This window comes from Calliphora vicina, chromosome 4, assembly GCF_958450345.1.
Source record: "Calliphora vicina chromosome 4, idCalVici1.1, whole genome shotgun sequence".
In the NCBI taxonomy this organism is placed as follows: Eukaryota; Metazoa; Arthropoda; class Insecta; order Diptera; family Calliphoridae; genus Calliphora; species Calliphora vicina.
In genome coordinates, this window is record NC_088783.1 from 59,712,155 (window position 1) to 59,734,172 (window position 22,018).

The 22,018-nt window shown below is 32.7% G+C and overlaps 1 protein-coding gene across 2 annotated transcripts; it reads right to left on the bottom strand.

The window, feature by feature from the left end:
• Nucleotides 1-15,579: 15,579 nt before the first annotated feature.
• On the bottom strand, nt 15,580-21,796 carry LOC135957111 (uncharacterized). Of its 2 annotated transcripts, none has more exons than XR_010576399.1 (2): nt 15,675-21,796; nt 15,580-15,620 (listed from the first exon to the last, which is right to left on the bottom strand). XR_010576399.1 is itself a non-coding variant. In XM_065507786.1 (2 exons), exon 2 carries the CDS (start codon nt 20,709-20,711, stop codon nt 16,092-16,094), a length of 4,620 nt encoding a protein of 1,539 aa, XP_065363858.1. In that variant the 5' UTR covers nt 20,712-21,367; nt 21,422-21,796; the 3' UTR covers nt 15,580-16,091. The 2 variants fall into 2 exon arrangements, 1 of the variants encoding a protein (XP_065363858.1); XM_065507786.1 differs by having other exon boundaries at nt 15,580-21,367; nt 21,422-21,796.
• Between the last annotated feature and the right edge of the window lie 222 nt (nt 21,797-22,018).

A 22,018-nucleotide genomic window follows, 5' to 3' on the forward strand; every position in this document is an offset into this window, starting at 1 on the left:
GTTGCAATTATTAAAATAGCAACAAATCGGGGATTGTGCCTAAAAAACATTATGAGAAACATATCGCACACCCATTTCAAAAGTGACACAAGTCAAAATTTTAATTTTTCAGAAATCGAAAATAAATATATACCAATTGAAACATAATGAACGACATTAGTGTTTTTTTAGCCACAGTTAACAACAACAGAATACACTGATATCTTTTGTATAGATCAGAGATGTCCAAAGCTAAAACTGTGTTTGTGTTGGTGAGCGAAAAAGAGATCCACTGGAAGAAAAGTTTAGTGAAATAAATAAAAGATTCCAATATTTTTAAGGCTTTATTTGTTAATAATAATCAAGTCAACAAATTGTCGGCGACATATTATCATAGCTTATTAATGGAGAGTTTGATATTAATCATTTTCGACAAATTTGGAAATATTTAAAATATGTAAAATATTTTTTTTCTTATTTTATTACGTTGTTTTGATTAAAATCATTTCAAATCTGAAAAAAAATTGTTCACAGATATTAATTGAGGTGAAAAACCAGACAAATCTTCAACGATTTTTTAAAGTTCGAAATATATTAAACAGAGAATAAGAATATGTGTGTGGTTAGCTTGCACAATTGTGCTATGAAATGAGCTTCTCTGGTATAGATAAACAAGTGTATTATGCATAGTTTAAGCGTAAAATTAATTTTTCGGGTTTATATAACCCTACAAATTAATTTTGAGTTGTGTCACTTTTGAACTGGGTGTGCGATATGGATTCCGAGCCAAAATAACTGCTCATCTTTTGAGGCCAAAAACGAATCAAGCCAATATCGGATATTCTGTTCCAAAGTGAAGCGTATCCCAGAGAGAGCATCGATCGAAAAAAATAGTAGTCGGACTGGGCATAGTCTGGACTATAAGTTTTAAACAGTTATTGCAACATCTGACCGAGCGTTGTCATCTCGTTTTCATGTCTGGCCCCATATTCTGAGCGTTTTTCGGCCAATGCTCGCTTCAAACGAATCAGTTGCGTTCGGTGCAGGTTCCATGTGATGTTCAGGTCGGATTTCAGCAGCTCATAATATATAGGACCCTTTTGCTCCCCCCAAACACAGAGCATTACCTTAGGGGCATGGATATTTGGCTTTGGTCAATCTCTTACTCTTCGGGTTATCATAATGGATCCATTTTTCATTTATAGCGTTCAAGCATAATTTCGGACATGCAAAATCGGTTTCAAGGTCTCTCGGCTTCAATTCATATGGTACGCCATTTCCTTGCTTTTGAATCCTGCTTGAGCAGCTGCCAATGATTTTGCAAGCTCTTGTTGAGTTTTACAACAATCTTCATGGTCTTCAAACTTTTTTTGGCTGGCCTGGGCGATCTTTGTCTTCTGTGTCATCACTTCTGAACCGCACAAACCATCTCTCGCACGTTGAAATCTTTGGAACACATTCACCATAAGCTTTGCAATCGGTGTGCTTCAGCGGCACTTTTTTATACCCTTCACCTTCGTGAGAACGGTATACGTAAGTTTGTCATTCCGTTTGTAATTTCTATATTTTTCATTTCCGACCCTATAAAGTATATAATATTCTGGATCCTTATAGATTAAAAATAACTTACATACACGATTCATACATCAATATCTCCAGGATTCTTCCGGATCGGTTGCTATTTAAAATCGAGAAAATTGGTCCACAAATGGCTGATATAAGGAAAAAACCAGGACAACCTCGATTTTTGACCTATTTTTTGACCTATATCTGGATTACTAAGTCATTAATATAGACAATATGGATATCTAATGATAGATATTTCAAAGATCTTTGCAACGACGTATATAAGACCATAGTAAGTTGGACATGTAGTGGATCAAAATCGAAAAACATTTTTAACCAGATTTTTTTTTTTCACCAAAAGTTTTTTTTCGCTAAATATTAAAAAAATTTAAAAGACAAAAAATAATTTTTTAAAATTTAATAATTTTAAAAAATTTAATAATTTTAAAATTTAATAATTTTAAAAAAACAATTCGAAAATTTTTTTTTCAAAAAATTAAAAAAAAACAACTTGGAAAAAATAAATTTTATTTACCAAAAAATATTTAAAATTTTTATTTTGAACTATAATTTGGTGAAGGGTATATAAGATTCGGCACAGCCGAAAATAGCTCTCTTACTTGTTTAAATTAAAGAGGTAAATTAAAACTTCCCGCATATGACGAGCTCTTGGTACAAAATTCGGCATTATCGAAGCAAAAAAACTTTCTACACTATAATGTTCAATAACTAAGTGAGAATAAATAACAGATATGTACCCTTCAAAATTACTTAAAAACAAAAACCTATGGAATTTAGATCTGGTGATGTATGTTTGGAGTCATTGGCGTGCCGGAATCTCAAGATTGAAAATGTAAAATCAAAATAACTTCAGAATTTAGGCAATAAGTTAACACCATTTGCTTTGAAACTACAATAACGTAAAAGGGAACAAATAATTGATTGTGCTGCGATTGAAATCAATGAAACTGTTTCGTAAGTCATTCTAAAGAATAATTATTCCTGCTGTAAAATAGCCAAAACTAAACGTATGTCATGCATCATTCACTAAATAAAATAAATTCTGTGATTTTTAATTGACGTACATATGTATAGACTCAATATAAATCAATTTTGATTAGCAACTAGCAACATTTATTACTGCAATTAAATGCAAAATTTCATTTTGATTTGTTACATTGGCAATTAGTTTATCAAGACTTAACGTAACAAAGAGTATTTCAAACTAACTTTTATATTTTTTTTATAAAAAAAAAAAATTCTTTTGTTTTAAAAATAAATTAAATAGAGAGAACATGAAAAAATTCATTCATTTTTGCAAAATAAAAAAAGTGGTTATTTTTACATTGGCAAGAGAAACATTTTTCTATTTTCAACAATTGCGCAGAATTGATCGTTTGTTACAATACAAGTTTTTATTTAGCAAAATTAACAATTTTGTTTTTAATATTGTTTTTAATATTATTACGACTGTCTATATAGTATGATTCACTCTTTGTTTTATAATTATTTTCCATAAATTACATTTGTTTGTATTTTGCACTCAAGTCATTACTAAATAATTTATAAACACAATAATTTGAAATGCTGACACATTATGGGGTGATATTTCACTAAATTTTGTTACATTCTCATGCAACAATTTTTGTTTCTATTTTCTACACAAAATGTTAATAAACGATTTGGTTTTCCTTGGACTTAATTAATGTAAATTGAAAATTTGTTTACTGAAAGAAAAATAATAAAATGTGATTAATTTCTTTAAGTGTACATACATTTAAATTTTTTGACAATTACACAATTCTGTTGGATTTATAATAATTTAGTCAATCTTAATCTTTTAAATAAGCGCCCATTACAGACATGACATCCTCATTCGTTAATCTAAATTACACAAATTAATCTGACAGAATAAATATACGAGGACGGGTCAATATGTCCGTGGCTTTTTGAATAATACACTGGTTGTTGGACATACAATTATTTTATTTTTCAACATAGTCTCCTTTGAGCTCTATACATATTTTCCAAGGTTTCTAGAATTTTTGTATCTCTTCCAAAAAATCAGATTTTTCGAGGTAATCAAAATAGGTATTTGATGATCATTTCACCCCGAGAAACCCACTGTTCTAACACCCAGACACTCGCAACCCTCAGATTGATTGCCCTGCTCACTATCGTCTAGTCTATGGGGGCTCCCTCCCTTTCGGTTATTAAAACGAAAAGGGACCTTGACTAGCGCTCATATCTTAGCGATATGGTTGTGAAGTTTAACCCTCTACTCCGCATACTTTAAAAAGCTAAAAAAAATTGTCGAATAATTTTTTTACGGTAATTATGACCCAATAAACTCAGAACTGCCATCATAAATTAATTTTAAAATTAATTGCAAATTAAGTTTAGGAACCAGGTGCAAAAATGTGAAGAGTGTCTCAGGGCATTGTTGCGGGTTTAGGTGTAAAAACCAATAAGATGTAAACATTAATTATGATACGATTTTATTGAAAAACAAATGAAAAAGATACAAAAAATAAGAACTATGATCATAGAGAATACACATAGAGCGGAAACTCTCCTGTCAAAGACCTAACTCAGTTGTCAAAAACCGAAGTGGTGAGAATGTGTTAGTAGAAAAAACTATGTGAAAACAAAAAGAACACTCGTATGTGTAATTACTTTGAGTAATTTTTTTGTTTGAGTTTTTTTTCTATTGTCCGCTCTATGATATTCATAAAAACAATTTTTGGCATTTGAGCAGCATAAATGATTTTTTTATTTACAATAATTTAGAGCAAACACACTGTGTTTGCGACTTTTTGCATAGTTTGCACCATATTTTTTGCCTAAAGTGATCGATATTGTCATAACGGACGTCATTAACTGGATGTTTTGCTTTCTTGCCAACTTTTGAACTTTCTGGCTGTGAATCTTCTTGTGGAGTACCAACTGATCATGAGTCAAGGCGGATAATTTAATCCGTCTGCGGTCTCTATCTACCATTCCTATCAGTTGGTTTTATATAACAAAAAAATATAACAAAAAAGTAAATAACTATGAAATGTAATACGACGATAAACCTTACCATTAAAAAAAAATTATATCGAATAGATCGGGCAACTAAAAGTTAGTAAAAGCTTGTTTAAAAAAAAAGTACATTCGCTATAGATTTATATTTGTACAGTATAAAAGAATATACTGCGTAATTCCATTGAAACAAAAAACAAATTTAAACATATTTTAACTTTTAAAATCGAATTACGTAATAGCTTATTCCCTCCTATTGACTGTTGCCATATTATTGTTCGCAATTACAAACTTATTGTAAAATTAGAATCAATTAAAAAAGAACAAGTTTTCATTGCGTGTTCCAATAATCAAATATTTATTAAATACACAAAATAAAATTAAATAAATTAGTAAACAAATCACGTTCTTATACATAATTATTTGAGTTTTGGCAACAAAATTGTATAGTTTATAAGAAATATAGCAGACTCTTACATTTTTCATTACTAAACATACAAGTATATCTTCATAACAACTTGTTTTTTTCAAAATGTTTTGGCTTTGAAAAGAAGTTGTATATTCTTATCAGCAACTGGTAAAGTTGACAATCAACAACTAACAAATAAGCTTGTAATAAATTTCTATACAAATGAAGTAAGCACCTATATATTGGTGGGTAATTATAAACAAATAAATATAATAATATTTATATAATAAAGTTTTTACACAAAGAAACATTTAAAAACAATAATTTTAAAATATTTCCTCATCAAGCCTTTGCTAAAAGCAAATACAAATAATAATTACACTGCAGTAATTATAAATGAAAGTTTTTTTTTCATCTAGTAAAAATCTAGCATAGGCGTAGTTACGAGCAGGGCACGACCGACCGCCATCTAAATATCACAATATATATTGAACGTGTAGCAGTGCCCTAAACGTTCAATAAATATCGTGGTCAATATACATATATTCCATGTTATTGTGAATTAAAACTATTGTGAATTATCACTAATGTCAAATACATATGGAAATCAAACAAGAAAGAGAGTTACATATATTCGGCTGTGCCGAATCTTATACATACATATACCCTTCACCAAATTATACTTCAAAATACAAATTTTAAATATTTTTAGGTAAACAAAAATTTTCTTTTTCAGTTTTTTAATTTTTTGGAAAAAAAATTCGAATTGTTTTTTTTTTAATTTTAAAAATTTTAAAATTTTTTTTTTGGTTCTTTCAATTTTTGTTTTAATATTTAGCGAAAAAAAACTTCTGGTGAGAAAAAAAAATCGGGTTAAAAAATATTTTTTCCGATTTTGACCCATTGTAGGTCCAACTTACTATGGTTTTATATACGTCATTGCAAAGGTCTTTGAAATATCTATCATTAGATATCCATATTGTCTATATTAATGACTTAATAATCCAAATCGAGGTTGTCCTGGTTTTTTCCTCATATCTCAGCCATTTGTGGACCGATTTTGCTGATTTTAAATATCAAACTTCTCGAAAACATGTCTGACAGAATTATTGAAGATTTGGATCCCGAAGATGTCTGGGGTTTTCAGGAAATTGATTTGAACAGACGGACAGACAGACAGAGAGACAGACAGAGATACAGACAGACGGACATGGCTCAATCGACTCCGCTATCTATTAGGATCCAGAATATACATACATATATACTTTATAGGGTCGGAAGTGAAAAATGTGGAAATTACAAACGGAATGACAAACTTATATACATTATTTAATTATTATTAGTTTGTCGTTTATTATGCTAATATTCATGTTTTACTTTGTTTTATTTCTACGCCTTTTTATTTACGTTTACGATCATGTTAAACCACTTAATTTGTTTTACAAAATCACTTGTTAAACAAGTGTTAACTACTAGATAAAATATAAAAAGAAACTAGAAAATTCAACATAAAATAAAAACTACTTTGCAAAATTCAATACTTTATTTTAGTTATTTCATATAATTTCAAGTAGAAATCCAACATTTCAAATTATGCAATTTGTAATTACAAAAGTTTTGAATTTTTTGAATTATCCCCCCGCTAGCAGCTACGGCATTGGCATGAAATCAGCTGATTATGCAAAATGGCATTGAGACGAAAGTGAATGTAATTCAATGATTATGACTATCTCCTATAACGTGCCTATATTTATAATGTGTAAACATCTTCTATCACAAAATCAACAAAATGTTTTTTTTTTGTTGTTTCCCCCCCTATTTATCAGCTAGTAAATAAATAATTAAATTATATAGATTTAGCGATACTCTAGAACGTGACTTATTTCCAGCTAATTAAAAATAAGAAGCAAAATTAAAACATGTGATTTTTCTATAATATTAACACAAGTTTCCGTGTAAATTATCTAAGTCAATGTGGGTAATAAATAACAAAGAAGATATTTTGGAATTTCAAAAAGAAATGATTTATTTCACTATAACTATTCTTAATAAACTTTATGAAATGTTTGACTCTGACGTCATTTGTTTTAAACTTTGTACTCTTATTGAGAAGTTCATTAACTTGTTTTGTGGGTGCGTCGTTATGCATGTCAACTTTAATATAAAGACGAACTTGTTATAGTTGTTCTGATTCCAATTTAATTACTCATCATCATAAATGCTAAATTTGACTGCAACGAAATTTTTAGTTCGCCTGCACCTAAGGTTAATGGTTCAGTATTGTAATTCAGATCAAAATTAATATTAACCCTAAAATATAGATGCAAATACCGTTACCGAAATAATACAAATTAGCTTTGCTGTAACTTTTTAACCGTTTTGAATCGGTAGCCAATTCGCTTATTTATGGGCAGATTTGTCTATTCTACATAATTTACAATGATTCTCTAACAAATTTATGTCCACAGAACCTTCACCATGAGTGGCAAGGGTATATATAAGTTTGTTTTCCTTTTGTAATTTCTACATTTTTCATTTGCGACCCCACAAAGTATATATATTCAGGATAGTTATAGATAGCGGAGTCGATATAGCCATGTCCGTTTGTCCAACTGTCCGTCTGTATGTTGAAATCAACTTTCACCATACACCAGTGAATTTTTTGATTTTTTTAAGATTATAAAAATCATTATATTCCGACTTAAATCTACTTTTTTTTCAGAACCGAATCTATTATTCAACTCAATCTCCATCAAACAGAAACTTTTAAATTTTAATCGAAGGATAGATTTTAGGATTTTCATTATCTTAAAATAATCAAATAATTTTTGGTGTTTACTCACTTTTGAGGCTAACTGTACATGATTCATACATCAATATATCCGCTATAGACTCCGTTCGGTTGCTATTTAAAATCGATAAAATCGGGCCAAAAATGGCTGAGATATAAGGAAAAAACAGGAGAACCTCGACTTTTTATCTATTTTTGATCTATATCTGGATTACTAAGTCATTATATAGGATATCCAATAATAGATATTTCAAAGTCCTTTGCAACGACGTATATAACGCCAGTCGGACCTACAATGGGGCAAAATCGGGAAAACAAAATTTAACTCGATTTATTTTCACAAAAAAAAAAATATCAAAAAATTAAAAAAAAAAAAAAATTAAAATTCATTCATTTTGAAAAAAAAATTTTAATAAAAAATTTTTGAAATGAAAATTAAATAAAATGAAAACAAATTTTTATTAAATTTTACTTAAAAATATTTAAAATTTTTATTTTAAAGTATAATTTGGTGAAGAGTATATAAGAATAGGCACAACCGAATATACTACCTCTCTTACTTCTTCTATCTACAATGGTTTTATGTATATGGGATTGAGATCTGAATATTGAGTAGCCTGCTTTAAACCTCATTTGATTGTAACCACTCGGCTACAACGTTGGAGGTGTGTTTGGGGTCATTGTCGTGCTCGAATCTCCAAAACTAGGGTCATAGTCTCCTGAGCTTATGGATACAGAATATCGTTTTAAATGGATCTGTATCCGATTCCAGTCATAGTCACCCCTATCGCGAATCAACATTTCACATGAAATATGTTCCCTTTTTCCATTTCTCGTTCATCAACTTTGTTCACGTGAAAAAATTCCCCATGTTGTGAAATTTTTAGATGGAATTTTGTCAAGGTATATTAATTATAAGGTAGTGTTATCAGAACAGCTGATCGTTTTTTGCTACTATGTTAATTTTTCGCCGCAGTGCAGTATAAATGTCAAACTTTGTTTACATTTTGTAAATGTCAAACTTTGTTTTGCTGTTAAATTCGTTTATGTTTTAAAAACAATAATAATACTACACGTGATTAGTTTTATTTTTAAAAACATCAAATTAAATTACAAACAGATTCAAATTTATAAACATTTTTTGTTTAACAAAAATTCGCTTTGATTTATTTGAGCTGTTTTAGACATTTTTCCCAGACATATAAAAAAAATATAACCAATTCGCTCGGTATTCTGAATTCGCCGATTACACTACCTTATAATTAATACAAGAATTATAAAAATATAGATTACGCATTGCGCAGGTTTTTTTTGGTTTAAATCAACAGGTGTTCGATGTGCTACGTCACATCAGCAAATAAAGTGATTGACGTCTAAAAAAAAATTTAAAAAATGTTTTTTTTTTTATGTTTTGCTTTTATTTTTCTCAAGTTCTAGGCTGATATGACGTACATGCGCAGAACGAACATTTTTTTACATACTGAATGCGCAATCTATGTTTCTATAATTCTTGTAATTAATATACCTTGGAATTTTGTAAACAATAAACAGCTGTTACGAACAAAATCAACTATTGTGAATGAAAAGTTTAGGGGAATATCACGATAGCAATTTTCCCTTCGAGGGAAATGGATATTTCATGGGAACATAAATTTCACATGTTTTTCACTATAGGGGTGAGTATCTTTTATGATATAAATTGGGCCCATACCTTGCCCAGAACTTGACTGCTCTATTTGTGTACTTGGGGCCCAGTCCCTTTTCCCTTCGACAGGCTTCCAAATGCCTCGGGGCTATAGCAATAAATACCAGTCTCATTTTCCCTGAGGTTGACAGTTCGAGAACTTATTTTAAATTTTAAAATATTGAAAACCTCCAGCCATAGGGTAACATAGAGACGAGACGTAATTGTCAAAAACCTAAGTCTGTTGTCAAAAACCTAACTCTTGCAACAACAAAATATATGCTAGTCAATGTATTTTGTTGTTGTATCAGAAATATTATTTGTTGTATTTTTGTTTGACAAATAGAAGTGTCTCGTCTCTATGTATAATTCTCTATGCCTCCAGCGGAGTCATTTTTGGGAATTTATTGATATTTACTATATTTGAGTAGTAAATTTGAATTTGTATTTTTTTTGTCATGTTTTTGAAAACTGAAATTACTGAATATTGAAAAAGTTTCCATTGTATTGTCACTCAGTGTATAGGGTAAACAAAATTCAACCACTCTGAATATTCGTTAGTGTTTATACTTGTAATTTTATGCATATTTATTTAAATTATGCCATAAGCTGTTGTGGAAATGAAATTAATTATTTTAATTGATGGAACTAATAAAAAAATTGAATATATATTTATCACTTGGGTACTTCCGTCAACAAAGAAATGATTTAGTCGCAGAAGTTTCTAAAGGCACGTGTAGATTATAAAATTAGTCGAAATTAGGGTTACCACAATCTAGAGGATATTTTTATTTGGATTTATATTCTGATTTCTTTCAATTAGGTAAGCTTATCTCCTACGATCGACAATATTGGGTCCTTCATCGTAGATAGCATTATAATACCTCCAAGAAATCAGCATTTCCTTTGATAATTTCGAGTTTCTTAACCAACCCAGTTTGATCTTCTACCTACCAACAATATGACAATTTCTACCTATCAACAATATTACAGTTTCTACAACAGTCGTCATATCGTATAAGCAGTGACCGGTGAAATCCCTTTCAAAATCCCATAGTTGAGAAAGAGGAATTTTACTCAAAGCTATTGTCCGACTTCAATTAACCATAGCTCTTAAATTATACAGGTAATCTCAAGGTGCAAAATTGTTAAGTTTCTGCTGAACCGCACATTTGCACCACGATCATGTGTCGTTCTCATGTATGAGAGCAACACACTGATCAATCGATCGTATTCGGCATCTTTCTAAAGGTAGGGTCACACATGGCAAATATTTGCTCTAAAAAGCGTAACCACTTTTTTTAGAACAAATTTGTTTGACGTATTTACTCTTACAACTGTTTTGTAATATCAAACAGCATCATATAAAATAAAACTAAATTGCTTGTTTTGAATCGTCCAAAGTAAAATAAGTTTTTGAAATAAATAAATGAATTAAAATATATTTTATTTAGTGGTTACTTCTTTTTCGTCAAATATTTGTCATGTGTGACCCTACCTTAAGTAATTGCTTAATTCATCAAACATTTGTTTCAAGGGAAAACATTTTTTTTTTTTTTTTTAATTTTCACAGTTTTTTGATCGTTTTATTATGGATTTCCATCAGACATCACACAATAAATCCTCAAATGTTATTAACCTTTAAAAAAAACAATCCAAGCTATATGTGTTATTAGCTTACTGTGTCATTTGAACAATATAAAAAATGTTTAAAACATTATTTTAAGAAGTTTTGCATTTTAAATAAAAAAAAACTTTTAATTCAATCAACACAAAAAAGTGAGATCAAATTCCATTGTTAAAGTTTATTTAAAGGCTTTTTAGAAACACACAAGTTTAATGTTAAAGATATATGCTGCGAAAATATTCAATATTTTTATACGAAATCATTTTTTTTTTCAATTAAACACGCAGCAAATTTTGTTTGTTTGTTTGTTAGCAAAGTTCGACTTTAAAGAATATTTTTGTTTTAATTGATTTGATTTAAACCTGTTTTATTTTTTTTTATAAATCGTCTTCTTCCTGAATATGTTTTACCAAAACATTTTAATAGTTACTAATTAATTTTACCAACAAAAATTTTAAAACGCCAATAATCGGGTTCTTTGCTAAAATTTAAATAACTGGATAACTTTTTTTTTGATAATCTTTGATATTAGATTTAAAAAAAATAATTTCAAAAATCTGTTTAGTAACTAAAGATCAGCCAAAGTATTCAAAACGAAAATAAAACAAAACGGTTGTGAAAAATAATAAAAAAAACATTGTTAAAAATTTAAAAAAATAAAGAAATAAGAGGATTTGAAGTGAAGTACAATAACAATTTAAAAGTTAAAGTGTTATATAAATTGGTTTAAATCGAAACTGGAAGTATAAGTTTTTGTTGAAAGTTTATAAAAAGAAAAGTTACTTGGTAAGTCTTAGCACTGTTAAAAGATGTGTGGACTTTTGAATAAAAAAATAAGTCCTTACTGTTAGATTTTAATACCAGCTAAAACTTTCATTAGCAAGTAATGAGTTAAAATTCGAATTCGAACTTCACTAATTACTCAATAGCATTCTAATTCGTTATTTTAACACGATGATATCATTGTAGAAAAGTATTTACCACAAACGCTTATAAATAAGTCATTACTTTCATATCAGTAAAACTATTGTGTAGGGTTCCTGATTTCCCGGGCTTTTTCTGTTCCTAGGAAGCAATTTAAAAATCATTTAACTCCCGGGAATTTCTAGGAAAATTTTCAAAAAAATATTCCCTGGAATTTCCTTTCTCCACTGGAATTTGACCACTAAGTTGCTGTTCGTGCCATATTCGGCAGGTGGCGCCATCGTACAGGCTTTTCATTAGACTGGTGATTTTGCTTGGGACTCCTTAACATTCTAGTGATCTCAAGATTACATTCACGCCTATCGCGAATAAATATTTCACATGAAATGTGTTCCCTTTTCCTATTTTTCGTTCATCAACTTTGTTCACGTGAAAAAATTCCCCATTTTGTGAAATTTTTAGATGGAATTTTGTAAACAATAAACAGCTGTTACGTACAAAATCAACTATTGTGAATGAAAAGTTCATGGGACTATCAGTAATTTTCCCTTCGAGGGAAATGGATATTTCATGGGAACATAAATTTCACTGTTATTGCTGATATTTAGAGGTGATTGTGTTTCATAGTGTCAACGCTTTCTCGAAGTATATAAAGTAGAGCGGTGTGCGCCATTCCACGACCAGCATGCTCGTTCCGTAGTCTAGGTAACACATGGTCTGATAGTTGCTTATTGACGATATGCGCTACTAGTAGGCAGTGTTTCGCTATCCCAGAAGTCCGGTTCAGCACTTAGTATACTGTGGGCTTTCAATAAATCTGGAGGTAGGTTGTCTGGACCAGGTGTTTTATTGGACTTCAGTGATGCAATCGGGAATGATAATTCGGAGATACTCGTGTGTGCGAACGAATAACGAATACAAAATATAACATTTGGATCCCTATAAGATGGATTCCAAGTCAAAAGAATCTTTTGAGGCCAAGAACGAATCAAGCCAATTTCAGATACTCTGTTCTGAAGTGAAGCGTATCGATCGAAACAATTAGTAGTGGGACGGGACAAGGTGTGCACCACATCTTTCTAAATTGTTTTTAACAGGTATTGCAACATGTCGCCTATTGTTTTCATGATGGAATATTACGTTTTTATGTCAGGCACAGGTTCCCTGTGATGGTCTGGCCAGAAGCTCGTAACAGATAGGACCCTTTTAGTTCCACCAAATACAGAGCATTACCTTAGCGCCATGGATTTTTAGTTTTGGTGCCGATTCGGCTAGTTGGTCGGGCTTAACATACGATATCTTACGTTTCGGGTTATCGTAATGTATATATTTTTCATCGCAAGTTATGATTCGCTGTAAAAATGATTTTCTTTTATAGCGTTCAAGCGGATTTTCAGTCATGCAAAATCGTTCAAGGTATCTCAGCATCAATTCGTATGGTACCTAATTTCCCTGTTTCTGAATGAATCCTGCTGCTCGAAAACGTTTTGAAATTGCTGATTGAGTAGCTTCCAATGATTTTGCAAGCTCTTGTTGAGTTTGACGATAATCTTCATGGAGTAATGCCTCCAATTCTTGGTCTTCAAACTTTTTTGACTGGCCTGGGCGATCTTTGTATTTCGTGTCATTCATCACCATTTCTGAACCGAACAAACCATCTCTCGCACGTTGAAACCGATGGAACATATCCACCATAAGCTTTGGTCAGTAATCGGTGTGCTTAAAGCACTGAGGTAAGAAAGCATTTTATTGCAGTTCGAAAAATGCATTTCCTTGATGCAGAACGCACTACCTTATGGAAGACATGAATTTTGTATGGCGAGTTTCCACTTTGAAGCAGGTTTTGTACTGTTTCAATCGCAGTTTACAATTGATCGTTTATTTCCTTCTGCATTTAAAAAGTATCCATTCGAAATGCTCGAAAATATACTTTGTTTCCTTTCTATTGATCAGTATTAAAATCACCCTGCTTTTCGTACTGTGTCTATAATGAACTAGTTCTGCTACTTCCACAGAGTTCTTTATAATCGAATTTCACTGTTGTTTGTTTACATTTTGCATTCCCTCCGGCTTCGTTGGTGTTGCCGTATCATCACAGCCACATTTCAAAATAAAATATTATAGATGTTGAAATGATTTGTTTATTAATTTAACGAAATATTTATTAAAACAAATAAATACAAATATAAAGTTTTTTTCTAATAGTATAAACAAAACTACAATACATACATATTTTGTTGTTTTTCTTCTATTTAATTATAGTATTTTGCGTAGATTAAATTCTTTAGCAAGAGAAAAAACAACTTTTACTACGCATTATTTTGTTTACAAAACACAAGAATTATATTAAAGAAAAAACATTACAAATCAGGTTTTTTTTTCTTTTATCAATTTGTTTATAAATTTTTAATAATACTGTGATGTGTTTTTTCCGCGTTCATTTTATTTACAATTTGTTATTGTGCTTTTTTAGTTTAAAAGTTGTTATTGTTGATATTTGATTTGCTTTAGATTTTTTTATGATTCGTTTGGGTCTAAAAACAGCTGATGATGTTGATGACGATCAGTTGTTGTTATTTAATGTTTATGATCGTTTTATGTGAACTAGGATCGCCTGGTGGCCGAAATTCGACCACTTTTATGGAAAGAATTTTTTTTATATTGTGCACATCTAGAGAAAATAACCTTTTAAAACATATATGTTTCATCAATATCGGTGGACAATAACATATTTAAAAGTGTACCACAAAAAAACGTGTGGCCTATTTATATATAAGATACCCTACTTTATGTAGAGGGTATTATTAGATAGAGTTTAATTTGTTACACCCATTAACAATAAGAACATAACTTAAAGTTAGCATGGGCAATTCCATGAATATGTCAACCACGACTAAAAAAAATGAGTTGAATAGGAAAAAAACACTAAAATTTTACTATGTGAAGGAGCTTACTACAAGTTTTTAAATGGAAAAATAAGAGATTTAATTTAATTACTAATAATGTATTGGGTGTATGACTAAAAAATGCGGGATTTACAATTAATAACTTATATGTCATTTTGAAGGGTACATATCTGTCATTTATTCTCTCTTAGTTATTGAACATAATAGTGTAAACAACAAAGTTTTTTTTTTGCTTCGAAAATGTCGAATTTTGTACCAACAAAGCGTGAAGTTTTGCTTTACTTCTTTAATTTGAAAAAAGTGCCGCAGAAGCACACTGATTGTTCACCAAAGCTTTTGGTGAACAATCCAGACCAGCCAAAAAAGTTTGAAGACCAAGAATTGGAGGCATTAATCCATGAAGATTGTTGTCAAACTCAAGACGAGCTTGCAAAATCAGCAATTTCAATATGTTTGCAAGCAGCAGAATTCATTCAAAAGCAGGGAAATTGGATACCATACGAATTGAAGCCGAGAGACCTTGTATGTTTGAAATGCAGCTTGAACGAATTATTACTTGTGATGAAAAATGGTTCCATTACGATAACCCGAAGTGTCGCTGGCTGCGACCTGAGCCTATATGTTGAGGACAGCGAATTTAACCAGAGTCTCAAATAAATGAACCACAAATTTACAATTAATGATGCATATACTTGAGCAACCGTTTATTTCTAAAAAAAGAACTTATTACAAAAAATAACTTATAAATATATTAAGCGACTTACCGCAGTCTTTATCCCCAACAAACTAAATTTTAATTCTAAAGCCAGTTATTACTGAGCCTACAAATTTCTTTTTGTTTATGTACTATTACAACAGTTCATTTCCAAATAAATAAACTGAACGAAAATACTGCAGTATAATTTAGGGACAAAAAGTGCGATTAGTTCGTAAACAAATATGAACAAAAGGGAATATAAAACAATATAAAAAAATCCTAACGGACAAATGAACCAAACAACAATGATCATACAATTGGTAAATAAGACAATTTAAGTAAACATTAAGGTAGCTCACAAACAATAAATATAAACAAACCGAAATAATTAAAATTAATAAAAATAAAAATCGTAATAAATTTAAATAAATAAATATATGAGCCATCGGCGACATTCCCACCCCCGTGGATCGGCAACGATTCACTACTCCAAATCAAGGACTGCTAGTTTGGAAACTGGGCGTTTAAGTATTCCACTACTTGTTTGGACATCAGCTCTTCGGATTACACCATCACTGCCAGGAAACACATTTACGACACGACCTCTCTTCCAATCTCGGCGGGAAACAGCTGGATCACAAATTAGTACAAGATCTCCCGGGGCCACAGGCTTCGTATGTTCGCACCATTTGGACCGTCTTGTAAGTGTGGGCAAATATTCCACAATCCATCTTTTCCAAAAATGATCTCGTAGCTGTCGAGCAATTCGCCACTGCTTCTTCAGTACCACTGGCTTTATAATTTCAATACCTTCTGGCGTTTGAGCCGTATTTGCAGAACCCAACAAGAAATGATTAGGCGTCAATGGTTCTTCGTCTTCCGGACTGACAGGCAAGTGAGTCAATGGGCGAGAGTTCACGATGTTTTCGGCTTCAATTAAAAAACTTTGCAAGGTGTGCTCTTTTGGGGCGACTTCTTTTAGGGTTACTCTTAAAACCTTTTTAACACATTGAACCATTCGCTCCCATATTCCACCTTCTGCAGGATTATGTGGACAATTAAACTGCCATTCAATGCCCCTTGTGGACAACTCATCTTCAATTTTAACCAGATCAAATACTTCATCAAATCGCTGGGCTTCTTGGTTAACTCCAACAAAATTCTTTCCGTTATCACTCCGAATCTTCAACGGGGTGCCACGACGATTTATAAAATTCCGTATAGCCAAAATACACGAATCAGTAGATAGATCATAGGCCACTTCTAAATGTACAGCTCTGATTGTAAGGCACGTAAACAGGGCAACCCAACGTTTTTCATGGCGTCTACCAACAGTCACATTTAATGGGCCAAAATAGTCAACACCAGTATAAGTAAATGGCCGGACATATGGAGTTAGTCTATCACTTGGCAACGATCCCATAAAAGGAGCTACTGGAACAGCACGACGAATCTTACAAATGTTGCAATTTGATGTGGTCTTACTCAACAGATTTCGAAGTCGTGGAATCCAGAATCTTTTCCTTATTTCGCCTATGGTAGCCTCAAAATTTTGATGTCTCATTTTATTATGCACATGGGCAACAAATAGTTGTGTAAAGCGGTGACAGGGCGACAAAATAATGGGGTGCCTGGCATCTAAAGGCAACCAACTCGCAGCATCAATACGACCGCTCACTCGAAGTAAATTATTTTCATCAAAATATGGCGAAAGGGAAAATAACACGTTATCCTTTTTTAAAGAACCATCAGATTTTAAAACGTTTATTTCAAAGGCGAAACACTCTTCTTGGGACAGACGACACAGACTAGTTTCAGCAACCCTTAACTCTTCAGCACACAGGCATCTCGAACCATTACATTTATCATATTTTCGGCAGCGATTGATAAATCTCAGAACCCAAGCCATTGTTCGTTTAAGCCTGAGAAATGAAGAAAAACGATTAAAATCAATAACTAAATTTGTACTAACCAGCATAACAAATTTGGGGCGTAGTTCTTCTTCACACAAATCATCAGATTTCTCAGAATTCTTATTCGGCCAGTCAGCTTCGTTTTCATACAAAAATTGTGGCCCTTGGAACCAACGTGTTTCAATGGAAAAATCAACTTTATTTTCAGCTCTTGTAGTATCATCGGCAACATTGAGAACTGTAGGCAACCATTTCCAAACATCTTCACTGGCATCAACAAAAATATGCAGCTCTAACTCCAAGGGCAAACCATTTCCAAAATAAAATCGTGGAACCTTTACATGGACAACATTTCTTAGCTCTTGGCGCCATTTATTCCACATCGCTTGTAATGACGCAACAATGGGCAACATCTCGTCCCAAAGTACACTATGTCTCCTGAGCATTTCAAAACCAGCAACTTTATGTATTTCCTTCACATAATGGGCAATACAGGGCGAACAGGCAGCTCCAAACGTCATCACAAGCATCTCATACACTTCCGGTGGACCACTAGCATCATCTCGCCACAAGAACCTCTGCGAACACCTGTCTTCCTCAGCAACAACAACTTGATGAAACATTTCCTTTATGTCCCCACAAACAGCTACGGAACCGATTCTAAAATTAAATAAAACTGATGGCAACGATTTGTATTGCTGAGGGCCTTTCAATAACTTTGAATTCAACGAGACACCTTCCACCTTTGCTGCTGCATCGAACACCATACGAATCTTCCCTGGCTTATTAGGGTTTACGACACCAAAGTGGGGCAAGTACCATGTTCTCGGATGAAATGTATCGACTTCACTCAATGATAATTTGCGTACATACCGCTTCTGCAAATATTCACTCATTATTTGTTTATAGGCCGCACCAAATTCAGGATTATTTTTCATTTTTCTTTCCATTCCAAAAAATCTATTAAGGGCCATGGAATAGCTATCCGGCAGGACTACGTCATCATTACACCATAGTAGTCTGGATTCAAATCTTCCGGCAACCCTCTTCGTAGAATTTCTCAATATCTCTCGTGCACGTAAATCATCTCTTGACTCAATCACTGGTAGAGCCTTAACACCAAAATTTTCAGTTTCAAAATAATTTGCCACCAAATTATTTAAATTATCCAACTGTGTCAGCAAACATGTTTGGGTTCCAGGGCGACCTCCTTTCACGTTTCCAAAAACAACCCATCCAAGAGGAGTATTGGCAGCATATGGACCAGCATCTTCCAAAGGGACTATTTCATCGGGCAATCCTAAATGGCAATGGTCCAATCCAATTAGTACCTTTGGAGCCACACATTCATATGAGTTTAAAGGCACACCATGATTCTTTACTAAATCCGCATTAAAACTCTGACTAGGCAACTTCAAATTCGAGACACCATACACATTTTTCAAAGCATATTTCCTCTTCTTATTAACACCGCTCACATGAAGATCCACCACCATAACTGGTTCTTGTGCCGATTTACCACCATACCAACTCAAATTCAATTGACTTTGTCGACCATGCAGTCCAAGCTGTCTCACTAAAGAGCTATCCATCATCGTGACCGAAGAACCTTCATCTAGGAGTGCATAAGTTTCAATAGCACAATTTGGTCCATAAAGAACCACTGGGAGCACTCTGAACAACAAATCACTTCTTTCACTAACACTGGAAACACAACTAAGCACTGGCTCGACTGTTGAAGTTCTCTCTGTTGGCGGCACATTTACGGATCGTTCACTTGGTTCCTTAGGTTTAGTTTCATGCAGTAATTTATTGTGATTTCTTTGGCACTTTTCCACTGGACACTGCTTACGCCGACGACAATCTTTACTTGAATGGCCACCACTGAGACACGAAAAACATAACTTCAATCTCTTCACTTCACTCCATCTATTAGGCACACTCAATTCTAAAAATTTCTTACAATCAAAAATTTTATGTGGGCCAACACAATAAAAACATTTTAACTGACGTTCTGGGCCATCAGAAGCATATAAAACCACTTTTCGTTTTGGATCACTGCTAGATCTATTGCCACTTGAACTGCTTATTTGCACACTTCTTACCAAATTTGCAACACGCTGGAGCCAGGTACTATAATCCAAAATAGTCGGCAACTGAGGTAAAGTTGAAGCAAACTGGGCCCAATCCAAACGTTTGCTCATTGGCAGCTTCTGTACTAACTCCTCCATGAGTGTTGGATTCGACAAATGTTGATAACCATTGGCAGATTCCAAAAACGCTGCTAAATTTCTGACCTTAATGGAATACGGCACCAATTTATCGATTGCGTTTTCTGCTATGGGCTGAACTTCCTTCATCTGTTGCAATTGACATCGAATAAGCAACTCTGGGCGACCATATTGTAGCTTTAATTGCTCTATAACCGTTGGCACATTATTTGGGTGGATGAGCAACGACTTCACGCACTCTCTGGCTTCACCTTTCAAAGCCTTCTGCAATCTCAAACAATTTTCAAAATTATTGTACGAATATGCCGCTGTCGAATGTTCAAGGGCAGACAAAAACATTGGCCAGTCCTCGGGAGTACCACAAAATTCGGGCAGATCATAAAGTTTGCGTTGTACTGGCATGGGCACTGTAGCAGGGGAAACAATAAGAGGCTGAGATGTCATCAACTGGTCTGACTGACTAACATAGGAATATGGCGTTGGATTCCGGCGATCAACCATGTTCTCAGGGCCACTGCTAATACTTTGGATGACTGGCGCATTATGTCCAATAACATTCGGCGTATTTAAATTTTGATTTGCTCTTAAAGCACGTTGAGCGTTTGCCAATTGAGCTTGCAGGATATCAATTTGTCGTTGCAGGTTCTCATTATCAGACGATATGGTTTGTGGTGGCTGGGTTCTCACATTAGGACCGGGCACTAACGGCGGCAGACTAAAGGGCTCTTCACTTGTTGAACTGAAAATGTTTTGCGTTGATACAGCAGGTGTCGGTTCTCTAGGGGCACTTATAGAGGCACTAGTTACCGTTGTTCCGAGGGCAACAGAACTGACATTTTGTACCGACGGCATTTGAGAAACATTTACTAAACTATTTGTTCCGGCAGGCGTGGAACTATTCACATTTTGGCTCGTTGCTGTTTGCAAACGAGAGCTTTTTCTAGATGGCGACCGTTGCATCTTGAATCACAAATATTTTCAAAGGGCACACAAATTCACAAATATTAAACAGCAACACAAAATTAATTTGTTCCGGCAGGCTTGGGGCTTCTCAAATTCACAAATTAATTGCTATTCACTGCAGATTAAAATTTAATTGCTCCGGCAGCCAAGGAATCACACAATTTATCACAAATAAAAAACACAATTTGTTCCAGCAGGACAGGTTACAATTTCACAAAAATTCAGCTTAAAGTTTTACTCGTTCCGGCGTGTAAGGAACCACAAAAATTTCATACTTTAGTTTAAACACTTGTACCGGCAGGCATGGGACGGCTTCACAATTATTTATATTTGTTCCGGCAGCTTGGAACCACAAATTCACATAAAGTACAAGTAAAATGTTCCGGCAGGCAAGGAACCACAAGTTCGCTCAAAGGTTGCGAAATATAATTTGTTCCGACGGGCAAGGAACCACAAGATCGCTCAAAAAATTGCGAAATAAAATTTGTTCCGGCAGGCAAGGAACCACAAGTTCGCTCATAGAGTGCGAAATAAAATTTGTCGCTGGCTGCGACCTGAGCCTATATGTTGAGGACAGCGAATTTAACCAGTCTCAAATAAATGAACCACAAATTTACAATTAATGATGCATATACTTGAGCAACCGTTTATTTCTAAAAAAAGAACTTATTACAAAAAATAACTTATAAATATATTAAGCGACTTACCGCAGTCTTTATCCCCAACAAACTAAATTTTAATTCTAAAGCCAGTTATTACTGAGCCTACAAATTTCTTTTTGTTTATGTACTATTACAACAGTTCATTTCCAAATAAATAAACTGAACGAAAATACTGCAGTATAATTTAGGGACAAAAAGTGCGATTAGTTCGTAAACAAATATGAACAAAAGGGAATATAAAACAATATAAAAAAATCCTAACGGACAAATGAACCAAACAACAATGATCATACAATTGGTAAATAAGACAATTTAAGTAAACATTAAGGTAGCTCACAAACAATAAATATAAACAAACCGAAATAATTAAAATTAATAAAAATAAAAATCGTAATAAATTTAAATAAATAAATATATGAGCCATCGGCGACAACGCTTTCTTAACTATTTCGTAATTTCAGTTTATTTATTTCTAAGATAAATTCAAATTTACTAGTTTGCTATTAAAATAAAGCAGATATCAGAATTGACGAAATACTTAAAACATAAAAATTTTTTAAGAATTTGTTAGTATTGATTGAATGTTTGAAAAGTTTCCATTGTATTATCAACCACTTTATATATGTATTTTCTAAACACAAA